Genomic DNA, 12,583 nt, shown 5'->3' on the forward strand with positions numbered 1-12,583 from the left:
AAAAGAATGATGCCAACCCTCAGCTAGATTCATGTATAAATGAAATAAACAAAAACAATGATTGAATTTAAGAGGAGATAAAATATATCTTACTAGGAGGAATGTGAGGGCCAGGAGGGCCAGGTGGCCCTGGAAGGCCAGGAGGGCCAGGTTGTCCATCAAGGCCAGGAGATCCAGGAATGGACATTCCAGGTGGACCTTCATCACCTTTTTGACCCCTTTCTCCAGGAAAGCCAGGAGGGCCAGGAGGACCCATAACTGGAGTCCCTATGGTAAGAAAATGTACCCATTAAAGTGATCAAAATAATCTTATTTGAGAGTTCTTATATTGGTTATCAGTGAGATGTTCCTTTAACATAAAAGACTGGTTATGTTCTCATTTTCTATATAAGAAACAACATCTTGAAAAAAAAATCAGTTAATATAAATACCAGTTAAAGTGTGAGAATAACTTGAAGTCATTTTAGTAACTCTTGAAAATGTACTCTCAATAACTCTCAATCCATTTTTTCTTTGACACTATGATCTTTTAATGTCAGAAATACCAGAAAGCTATTAGTAAGAGTTAAAAAAAAAAAAAAAAAAGACCTTTCAAAGTTCCCATATAAACATGGCTCTGCCTCTGGATATTCTTTACCTAAATGAGCAACAAGCTTTTTAATTACTAAAGCTTTATAACCTTCAGAAGTGGTCCACCTCTGCTTCCTAGTCTGTTGAGTCTGGAAACTCCACTGAAACCTGTCCACAATGAGTGATGTTGTTAGTATTTGAAATACCAGTACCATCCATTACTTCTAGCATCACACAAATACACAAGTCACCACAGGAAAACAAGCTGACAGACAAGTGGTGGTATTCATTGCAAATTCATCTTTTCAACAACATAAACAGCAACTGTACACAGGGACTCACCAGATGGAATCAAATTGACTACATCTGTGGAAAGAGATGATGGAGAAGCTCCATATCATCAACCCAAACAAGGCAAGGAGCCAACTGTGGAAGAGACTATCAATAACACATATGCAAGTTCAGGAGGAGGTTGAAGAAAATTAAAACAAATCCACAAGAGCCAAAATATATCCATGAATAAACCCCAGCTGAATTTAGAGATAATCTCAAAAATAGATTTGAACCATTAGACACCAGTGACCAAAACCCAGAAGAGTTGTGGGGAGACCTCAAGAACATCATACATGAAGAAAGCAAAAGGTCATTAAAAAGACAGGAAAGAGAGAAAAGACCAAAATGAATGTCACAACAGACTCTGAAACTTACTCTTGAATGTAAAGAAGTTGAAGCTACTGGAAGTATTGATGAAGTTAAAGAGCTGAGCAGAAAAATTCAAAGGGCAACTTGAGAAGATAAAGCACAGTATTATAATGAAATGTGAGAAGACGTTAGAATATCAAAAGGGAAGAATACACTCAACATTTCTCAAGCTGAAAGAATGGAAGAAAAATCCAATTCTTGGGATTTAATACTGAAGGATTCTATGTGCAAAATTGAGCCCTATGTGGGGCTGTAGGATAAGCACAAAGCCTGCAGTTCAAACCCACCAGCCACTTTCAGAAACCCTATACAGGGTTGTTATGAGTCGGAACCAACTCAACAAGAAGGGGCAAAGTATTGAATGACTAAGGAAGCATCAAAAGAAGATGGAAGAAATATACCACGTCATTTCAAGAGGTACCATATGATTAAAAAAATGGTATTGAAGGAAGAAGTCCAAGATGTACTGAAGACATCGGTGAAAAACATATTTTCAACAAACTGATGCAACACTGGAAGCACTCACATATCTATGCCAAGAAATTTGGAAGACAGTTACCTGGTCAACCGATTGGAAGAGATCCCTATCTGTGTCTACTCCAAAGAAAGGTGACCCAACGGAATGCATCAATCATCAAACAATATAATTAATATCATTGAGTAGTATTGTTAAAATCACATGCAAGTAAAATTTTGCTGAAGATAATTCAAAAATGTTTGCAGCAACACATTGACAGGGAGCTGACATAAATTCAAACTGGATTCAGAAGAGGATGTAGAACGAGGTATATCATTGTTGTCAGATGGATCTTGACTGAAAGGAAAGAATACCAGTTTACTTGTGCTTTACTGACTATGCAAAGGCATTCAACTGTGTGAATTATAACAGCATATAGGTAACATTGTGAAGAATGGGAATTCCAGAACACTTAATTGGGCTTTACATAGACCAAGAGGCAGTCTTTAGAACAAAACAAGGGCTTATTGAATAGTTTAACATTAGGACAGGTGTGGGTCACCCTATTGATTCAATCTGTATACTGACAAATAATCTGAGAAGCTGGATTATATGAAGAAGACTGTGCATAGGGAATGGAAGAAGACACATAAACAACCTGCGATATGCTGATGATACAACTTTGTTTGCTGTAAGGGAAGAGGACTTGAAGTACTTAACAGTGTTATAATGAAATGTGAGAAGACCTGGTGTTAGAATATCAAAAGGGAAGATCAAGACTACAACATTCAGTAAGTCCTCACAGTTGAACAACTAACATTATGATAAAGAGAAAAGATGAAAGGTGTCCAAGATTAAGGCAAAACTGCTGCAAAAGACCTCTTTATACCTGTAAAGAACAACAAAGATCGTCACTTTGAGGACTAAGGTATGCCTGATCCAATCCCTGGTATTTTCAATTGCCTCAAATGCATGCGAAAGCTGGACAATGAATAAGGAAGACTATAGAAGAATCCATGCATTTTGAATTATGGTATTGGTGAAGAATATTGAAAGCACCATGGATTGCTATAAGAATGAACTCATCTGTTTTGAAGTACAGCCAGATTATTCCTTAGAAGTGAAGATAGTAAGACTTCGTCTTGTACTTTGGAGTGTCAGGAAGCACAAGTCTCTGGAGAAGGCCATTATGCTCAGTAAAGTGGAGGGTCAGTAAAAAGGAGGAAAACCCTCAAAAAGATGAATTGACACAGTAGCAGCAATGGGCTCAAACAATTGTGAAGATGCTGTGCATAGGGTTGTTATGAGCCATAACAGATTCAACAGCACCTAATACCAGCAACAGCTTTATAATGGTTTCAAAACTGGTAAGAAAAATATACCTGCAGTGTAGTGAATTATTTAATGTCTCTTTTAGCCATGGTCTGTGGTGGTGGTCAAACTGCTGACCTTACGATTAACAGCCCAACTCGTAACCACTATGCTACCAGAGCTCCTTAACCATGGTCTATTAACACCTACCAAACAATGTTTTTGCCTGGCTAAGAGATGGTAGGAGAAGATACTGATTGGATTATATGATTCCGATGTGAGTACTTAACATAGCTAATTGTGACTGTAAAAACTTGGAGCTCTAATGTATATAAAATGCATCATCCTAGAAGCAGGAATGGAGGTTCTCACTACCATCAATGAAGAGCCAGGAGTGGAGCATGTCCTTTGGACCCTGATACCATCACACATTGAACCTCCTGGACCCAGAGACTGAAAGCTGTGAACCTGAGGAGTGGAGAGAGGAGCAGCAGCAGAAGACCAAAAGCTAGAGCACAAGACAGAGCAGTGGACTTCCTAGTTCACAGAGCAAGTAAAGCTGAGTGACTTTGGGCAGAAGGCTTGCTTACAGAGTGGGGTGCTTACAGGCACTTAACTTGGGTATGCTCACCCCAAATGTCTTCAGGCTGAGGTTTCTGGTAGAGTGGGCATTTATCAGCAGCCCTAAAAGAGCTTTGTAACATTGGCTGGGCACAACTGAGGAGAGGCTATCCAATCTATACCATAGATTAGAACAACTGCCCTGGAACCTTTCTGGATCCAGAATTGTAACCTGTTAATTACCTTAATAAGCCCTGTAACTGTGAGTATCCTGTGTAAGTTCTTTGTGGCTATTGAGAAGAGTGTGTTGTGGGAGGGATGGTTCGTTCCCATATGATTTTGAGACTATCCATCTTTGCTTTTTTTTAAAAAAAAAAACTGCCTTTAACACAACTGCAAACTTACTCTTAAAAACGCATTTCAGAATCTGCTTGCTAGATTCATTAAAAAAAAAAAAAAAAGCCCAGAATTTTTAGTGAGATTAATCTAAATTTAAACATTAATTTTGATTGAATTGTTACAACATTGAGTTCTCCCATTGAGGAATAAGGTATGAATTTCCAATTATTTTGTCATTTTAAATGATTTCATATTTTACAAAGTTCTGCAAAAAGTTCTTATATATCTTTTCATGAGTTTATTCATAGGTTTTCTAATTTTGTGAGTATTATAACTACTGTGAACTAGATTTTTTCCTTATCATATCTGATTTATTATTGCTACTGCTGCTATTGTTGTGCTGTTAAGTTGGTGCCAACTCATAGAAGCCTTGCATAGGGTTTTTGAAGAGTGGCTGATGTTGAAGAAAACAAATTATTTATGTATGCTTCTTATCTATAAGGAGCTCTGGTAGCATAGTGGTTATGAGTCGGGCTGCTAACCTCAAGGTCGGCAGTTCAAAACTACCAGCTGTTCCATGGGAGGAAGATGAGGCTTTCTGCTCACATACAGATTTACAGCCTCAGAAACCCTACGCAGGGTCGCTATGAGTCGGAACCGACTCCACGGCACATAACCACCACCACCACCACCACTCATCTATAGCTGTAATAAGGAGCTCAAACATAGCAAAGATTCTGAGGATGGTGCCAGACGAGGCACGGTTTCACTCTGTTGTACATGAGTCAGAACCAATTTGATGGCACCTAACTATGGTAACTCATATCTGACCATCCTGCAAACATTCTGTGTAAATTCTGATAATCTGTAATTTGATTTGTTTAGGTTTTCAGAGTAGACAATAATTTGGTAGATAATCATATGATTTACATATAAACAAAATATATTATTCTATACTATCTTTATATCTCCTTCTTTCCAGACTTAGTTCATTACTAGGTCTCCTGTATAATAGCAAAAAGTATTGTTGATTCTGAGTACCTTTATCTTATTTCTCACTTGAATGAGAATGCTTTTTTTTTTTTTTTTTTTTAATCATGAAGTATGTTTCCTGCATGGTCAAATAGATGTAGTTGTTAGGCGCTATCAAGTGATTTCTGAACCATAGTTACTCTATGTACAACATAATAAACATGGCTCAATCCTGTGCCATCCTCCCAATTGTTATTAAGCTTGAGCCCATTGCTGCTGCCACAGTGCCAATCCATCTCATTGGAGGTCTTCCTCTTTTTTGCTGACTCTCCACTTTACCACGTATGATCTCCTTCTCCAGGGACCGGTCCCTCCTGATAATGTCAAAAGTATGAAAGACAAGAGTCTGACCATCCTGGCTTCTAAGGAGCATTCCGGCTGTATTTCTTCCAACACAGATTTGTTTGTTCTTCTGGCAGTCCACGGTACATTTAAAATTCTTCTCCAATACCATAGCTCAGATGCATCAACTCTTCTACAGTCTTCCTTATTCACCGTCCAACTTTCACATGCACTGAGGCTATTGAAAATACTATAGCTTGGGTTGTTGTTGTTGTTAAGTGCCACTGAGTCAGTGTCAAACCATAGTGACTCTGTGTAGTGTTCCCAAGGAGCTTGAACTGCCAACCTTGCAGTTCAAAGTGACTTTGCAGTCCAGTGCATTAACCCCATAGCACCACACCAAGACTCACTGGGTTAGGTGCACCTTAGTACTCAAACTGACATCTTTGCTCTTGAACACTGTAATAGAGGTCTTCTGCAGCAGATTTGCCTAATGCAGTAAGTTGTTTGGATCCAAGCAAACAAGGTTTAAAATCAGGAAAAGTGTGTGACAGGGTTGTATTCTTTCACCATACTTATTCAACTGTATGCTGAGCAAATAATCTGAGAAGCTGGACTATATGAAGAATGTGGCATCTGGATTGGAGGAAGACTCATTAACAACCTGTGATATACTGATGATACAACCTTGCCTGCTGAAAGCTAAGAGGACTTAAAATACTTGCTGATGAAATTTAAAGACCGCACCCTTTGGTACGGGTTTCACCTCAAATGCAAACAAAACAAAAATCCTCCCCATTAGAACAATAAATAACATCATGATAAATGGAGAAAAGAATGAAGTTGTCAAAGATTTCATTTTGCTTTGATCCACAATCAACACTCATGGAAGCAGAAGAATATTAAAGGTACCATAGACTGGCAAAACAAACAAATCTGTGTTGGAAGTACAGTCAAAATGCTCCTTAGAAGTCAGAATGGCAAGACTTCCTATCTCATACTTCACACATATTATCAGGAGGGACCAGTCCCTGGAGAAGGACACCAGGCTTGATAAAGTGGAGGATCAGCAAAAAAGACGGAGACCTCACAGTGGCAACAGCAACGGGTTCAAGCATAGCAATTTTGAGGATGGTGCAAAGACCAGGTGGTGTTTCGTTCTGTTGTACATAGGGTCACTATGGGTCAGAACAGACTTGATGACACCTAACAACAACATTCTTAATAACAACAAAATCAGTAAAATTTAGAGAATAAAATGAATGGATATGAATTTTATTGACTATTTTCCCTGCATACAGTGACCTATTCTTTTAAAATCTGTCAGTATATAATTTACAATACAATGAAATCTTCCTTGAAATCTTAGGGTAAAATCTACTTGGTCATAATATATTATTTTGATATACTTCTGGATTGATTTGATATTTTATTTAGGATCATTGCTCCTAGATTCATAAATGAGATTCACTGTCATACTGTGGTGGTGTCTGTGTTTCTGTGATGTAGACAGATTTAAGCAGTGCTTCTGGGTTAAGAGAGATGAAGGAGGAGAGGTGGACTACTTCTGAATGTTCAGCCACTGAAAACCTTATGAGTAACAGCAGAATATTGGCAAACATAGGGCCGAAAGTGAAAGCATTATGAGCAACACCAGATTACTGTCAGATATAGTGCCTGGAGATGAGCCACTCAGGTTGCAAGGCACTCAAAAGGCAACTGGAGTAGAGCTGCCTCCTCAAATTAGAGTTGGCCATGAAAACAGGAATGGAGTAAAGCTTTCAGGACCTTCATTTGCTGATGGGGCACAGCTGCAAACATCCATTAATAGTGAGACCATGTAATGTGTGAATCTAGGAAAATGGAAAGTTGTAAAAAAATGAAATGGATTGCACAACGATTAGAACTGTAGGCACTAGTGAGCTGAAATGGACTAATACTGGCCATTTTGAATATGACAATCATATGGTTTACTATGCTAGGAACTACAAATTCAAGAGGAACATTCTCCATCAAAAGAATATTTCAAGAGCTATCTTAAAGCACACTTTATCTGCGATAGGATAACTTCCATACACCTACATGGGAGACCAGTTAATACCACTATTATTCAAATTTACACACCCATCACTAAAGCCAGTGAAGATGAAATCGAAGAAGTGTACTAATTTCTTCAGAGGTCTGGTGTGGCACCGCAGGATAAGCAGCAGATTACAAACCACACAGTAAGCTGTTCAAACCCACCAGCCGCTCCTCAGAAACCCTATACAGGTTGCTATGAGTCAGAATCGACTTGATGGCACTTTACAACAACAAACAACTTCTTCAGTCTGAAGCTGATAATGCATGCTGTGAAGATGTACTGATAATTACTGTAAAGGTTAGAAACAAAGAGGAAAGATCAGCAGTTAGAAAATAGGGTCTTGGTGATAGAAATGATGCTGGAGATTGCATGACAGAATTTTGCAAGACCAATGACTTATTCATCACAAATACCTTTTTCTTAAACATAAAAACGTAACTAAACACATGGACCTCACTAGATGGAATACAAAGGAATCAAACTGACCACATCTGTGGAAAGAGAGGGTGGAAAAGCTCGATATCATCAGACAAAATGAGGCCAGGGGCCAACTGTGGAACAGACCATCAATTGCTCATATGCAAGTTAAAGCTGAAGCTGAAAAATTTAAACCAAGTCCACATGAGTCAAAATATGACCTTAAACATATCCAATCTGAATTTAGAGACCATCTCAAGAACAGATTCAATGCATCAGACACTAATGACCAAAGATTAGAAGAACTGTGGAATGACATCAAGAACATTACACATGAAGAAAGCCAAAGGTCATTTAAAAGACAGGAAAAAAAGAAAATGCCAAAATGGATGTGAAAAGAGACTGTGAAACTTGCTCTCCAGTGTAGAAATGCTAAAGCAAATTGCAGAAATGAGGAAAGGTACTAGAATTTACTGGATGTGTATGGGCCAGGTACTGTGCCACATGTTATACAAATTTTACATAAATCCTTACTATTACTCCCTCTCAGGCAACACCCAAATAAACAATGCTAGACTAGGACAGTGCTTAATTTGTGATCAAATTAGAAATGCTCCACTATACGGTGTATCTCCAAAAAAGAGAATGATATAAAATTCAGTATTGGACCCTAAGAATTTATGGCATAACAAAATAACCATGGGGATTTCTAGGGAGATATTTCTGGAATTATAAGTAGATGGCGCTGCTTACCATTTTTATACAGAAAATCCTGCAAAGCCAGACATTAGTAGGACAGCATCTCCTTCCACAATAGCATGAAAGCATGGTGATTCATTTATTGGATCCAACACGCTTGGTATAAATTATTATTAATAAGAGACTAATGAAATTTTAAGATAAAAAGTCACTAATAAAATGATCCAGCTTTTTCTTTTTTCTCTTTTTAAGTTGCTGTTGTTGTTAAGTACCATGGAGTCGGTTCCGACTCATAGTGTCCTGCACAGGGTTTCCCAGGCTGCAAATGTTTGTGGGAGCAGAACACCTCATCTTTCTCCCGTGGAACTGCTGGTAGTTTCGAACTACTGAACTTGAGGTTGGCAACCCGACTCATAACCACTATGCTACCAGAGCTCCTTTTTAAGTACCAGTGAGGAATTTGATGAGAGTGAAATAAACTATAGTAAAAGTTGAGAAGTATCCATCTTTGAAAAAAAATACATGTTTTCCACTCTTATGCTTACTGCTTACCTTAAAACTAACATAATACTGTATACATAGATTAGTAAAGATGCTATAAGCACAAAGACACAAGTATAGCATCTTTTACCTGGAGCTCCAGGAGAGCCAGGGGGACCCGGTCTCCCAGGAAGTCCTTGCTCTCCTTTTTCTCCAGGCAAGCCAGGTAATCCAATGTTTCCTTTTTCTCCCATAGTTACATCAGTCCCCGGCCTAGGAATTACCTTTATTATGAAACAAAACAAAACAAAACAAAGGAATTCAAAGGGGAAAAAGCTTGTTGTCCTGAAAACAATACAGCAGCTACATATGGTTAACAGTGCCATCATTTCCACAAAGTGTTCAGATGCGAAATCTTAAGAAGACTATATAGTCCCAGTTTATATTATTTCCATATTCTAACCAATTAGAAAATGTCCAATACCACGAACAATAGTGCCATCATTCTGAGCTTTATCATAAATATAAAACTGACTAAAATATATTAAAATATGTTATACAATTACTACCATTATAAATTAGATTTCTTTTTTGTTTTTCTTCTTTGGTAATTCACATTCGATTCATTCCAATCTGCTTAGCCTGACAATTCTTTACTGAAAACGTTTCTCCAGCTTTTCTCATCTGTTGCCACAGCTACTAACCTCACCTCACATTTGGGTTAACAGAAGTTCCTCTGAGCTTCTCCCTTTGAATCCAAGCCGATGGCTAGAATATACTTGCTCAAACACTGTTTTTTCTGTGGTAACTACCCTGTTAAAGGACTCAAAATTGCTCACTATTTCTTAGTAAATCTTATGCTTTTATCCCTAGACTCGCTTCTCATTCCTAATACTTCTCTCACCTATTTAATCTCCTGTTATTTCTAGCAATGAATATTTATTAGAATGAGGCCTATTACCACTTCATGCAACTTGAACATGCTTGTCTGTGCCTTTGCATATGCCATTCCAAACATCTCTAATGCCTTCTCCACCTTTCTCTTTACCAAGCTCCACTTCTTTCTTCTTTTTAAAAAACGAAAAACATCGCTTCCAAAAAGGTTTACTTATCATTTTCTTTCTGTCTTCTTAAGCTCTCAGTACGTAAGTTTGTTCTAAAAAGATTTCATATTAAATGAATTAAATATACAGAAATTCACCTCACAGACCTGGAAAGGTAAATAAGCCTCAGATTTATGAAACTGTCAGTCTACAGTAACAATTAGCTCTTAATGGACAAGTGTGATGTTTATGCTAGCTCTACTGGATATATGAAATATTCAGACAAAAGGAGACAGAATAGTTTGGGATCTAGACCTGAGATACTGCTTCAAATGGGAAAGTGAGCTACTGGCTAGAACTACACTCTCAACACTCCAGTTTTTTTCCGATACTCATTCAGTTTTTAGTGTGTCTTTTTAAAAAAGATGATTCCACAGAAAGTGAAAACTCTGATCTTAAAATGAAAACGAATAAAAATTATCTAACATCTTTTAAAGAGATCTCATTAAATGTAGAACAGTCCTAAATATCAACACCTGAGATTCACTATGGACAAAAACATATTACATAAATGTTACTATAATGTTCAAACATATAGAAAAGGTTTGCTGGAATGCTCTCCTTTGTGGCTTCAACACATTCTAGTCGAGTCTTACCAGATTTCAACCAAAGAAAAACTAATGTGTAGAACCTCAATAACAATATTTCATTTTTAACATGATTGGAAATATCTTTGAGACTTACATTTCATGGTGAATGCAAATATAATAGAAAATCTATCCACCCTGCCCCCCCCTCCAATTCGTTTTTCCATGGAACAGTTTCCTACATTTGTTATTAAGAGCCCCTAGAAAGCACATGCTCAGGAAAGAAAGAGGTGTGAATCAGACAATTACAAATTGAGAAAATCTATTAGGACCAAATCCATCTTTTCTCTGAGCTCTGCAGCAGAAAGGACCAATCCTTAGTTCTCCAACAGTTTCTTTTACTGAACCTTTGTAAGCAACACTTGCACCACCTGCTGGTTGCTTGAGAAATGATTCTGGTAATCACTGCCACAAAACTACTCAATGCTGTAATGTTGGATCTTCACTAAGAAGTAATACACAAGTTGTTGGTTGGTAAATTGTTGGTTGGTTGTTGGCTGGTAGTTTCGAACTGCTGACCTTGAGGTTGGCAGACTGACTTGCAATCACTATGCTACCGGAGCTCCTTAATACACAAGTAGAACAACACAAAATCTTATGGTCATCATCACTGAAGTTTGCAGAGGTAAAGACTTTTGAGTCAGTAAAAGTTCAACCAAGTGATTTCTGATAATGATTTGGAATTTTATGTTCTATAAGAAGTTGTTGTTGTTGTTGTTGTTAAGTACTGTGGAGTCGGTTCCGACTCATAGTGTCCCTGCACAGGGTTTCTGAGGCTGCAAATCTTTACGGGAGCAGAAAGCCTCATCTTTCTCCTGTAGATCAGCTGGTAGTTTTGAACTGCCGACCTTGAAGTTAGCAGCCCAATTCATAACCATTACGCTACAGGAGGACATAATTAAAGTACAAAAATGATAATGCATTAATAAAGTTAATAAATGAAGATTTAAAATAAACTTACAAGTCCAGGAGGCCCAGTTGGGCCAATGTCACCTTTTTGGCCCTGTTAAATAAAAAATTTAAATAAGTTATTAAAAAGTCACAGGAAAATATCAATTTCTTCATGTGCATAACAGTTAATTAAGTTTCATAGAGACCCAGAAAGCCATAATAAAATACCTCAAATAAGAAATGCAACACGAGGTAATGAAACAGTATTGGACTAAGCCTAGGAAGACCTATGATGTTATTTCAGACTTACTAGCTATCAGACCTTGATGAAATCAATATCTCTTGACCTTATATATCGGAAACCCTATAGGGTCACTATGAGTTGGAATCAACTTTATGGCAGTGGGTCTGGTTTTGTTGGTCCCTTGTATACAAAAATGAAGAAGCTGGACCAGTTTTTTTTCTCTGTCTTTCTTGCTTTAATATTCTTTCAAGCTTCTATTTTCTGGTTAATTATAAGTATTTGATAAAGTTAATAAACAAACAAAAAACAAAACAAACTAGTTGCCTCATTGTGAACCTATGTGTATCAGAGTAGAACAACACACAATAGGTTTTTCAAAAGTGTGACCTTTTAAAAGCAGATTGAAACACCTCTGGGTGAGTTTGAACTGCCAACCTTTTGGTTAGTAGAGTGCTTAACCACTTGTCCCACCCAGTTATGTTATAAAGTAAATACTGAATGGAATCACTGGAACCACTAGAATCAGTTAAAACCATTATATTTCAATTTACCCATGTTCCTTTACCTAAACTTGGCCAAGGGAATACATTTGCTATCATTTCCATTGTTGTTGCTTTTGTTATGGAGTTGGTTTTGATTTATAGTGACAGTACATACATCACAATGAAACACTGCTTAGTCCTGTGCCATCCTCACATTTGTTGCTTCATTTCAATTCGCAGCTGATGTTTTGGAAGTGATGGACTTGACTGTCATGAGGAATGGCTAAAATCATAATTGCTTTTAAACGTAGTCCACAAAGACAATGTTCTATATCCTACTTTG

At 37.5% G+C, this 12,583-nt stretch overlaps 1 protein-coding gene across 2 annotated transcripts in view; it reads right to left on the minus strand.

The window, feature by feature from the left end:
• The window catches only part of COL4A5 (collagen, type IV, alpha 5), a 360,371-nt gene that overhangs the window by 151,362 nt on the left and 196,426 nt on the right, over positions 1-12,583 (minus strand). For both annotated transcript variants that reach the window (XM_006871035.1, XM_006871036.1), the window contains exons 18-20: positions 11,585-11,626; positions 9,085-9,217; positions 94-267 (exon numbers count right to left, since the gene is read on the minus strand). In XM_006871035.1, coding sequence (XP_006871097.1) covers positions 94-267; positions 9,085-9,217; positions 11,585-11,626 — 349 coding nt within the window. The remainder of the gene's footprint in view (positions 1-93; positions 268-9,084; positions 9,218-11,584; positions 11,627-12,583) is intronic.

Source organism: Chrysochloris asiatica, unplaced genomic scaffold (assembly GCF_000296735.1).
Source record: "Chrysochloris asiatica unplaced genomic scaffold, ChrAsi1.0 scaffold00159, whole genome shotgun sequence".
Lineage (NCBI taxonomy): Eukaryota > Metazoa > Chordata > Mammalia > Afrosoricida > Chrysochloridae > Chrysochloris > Chrysochloris asiatica.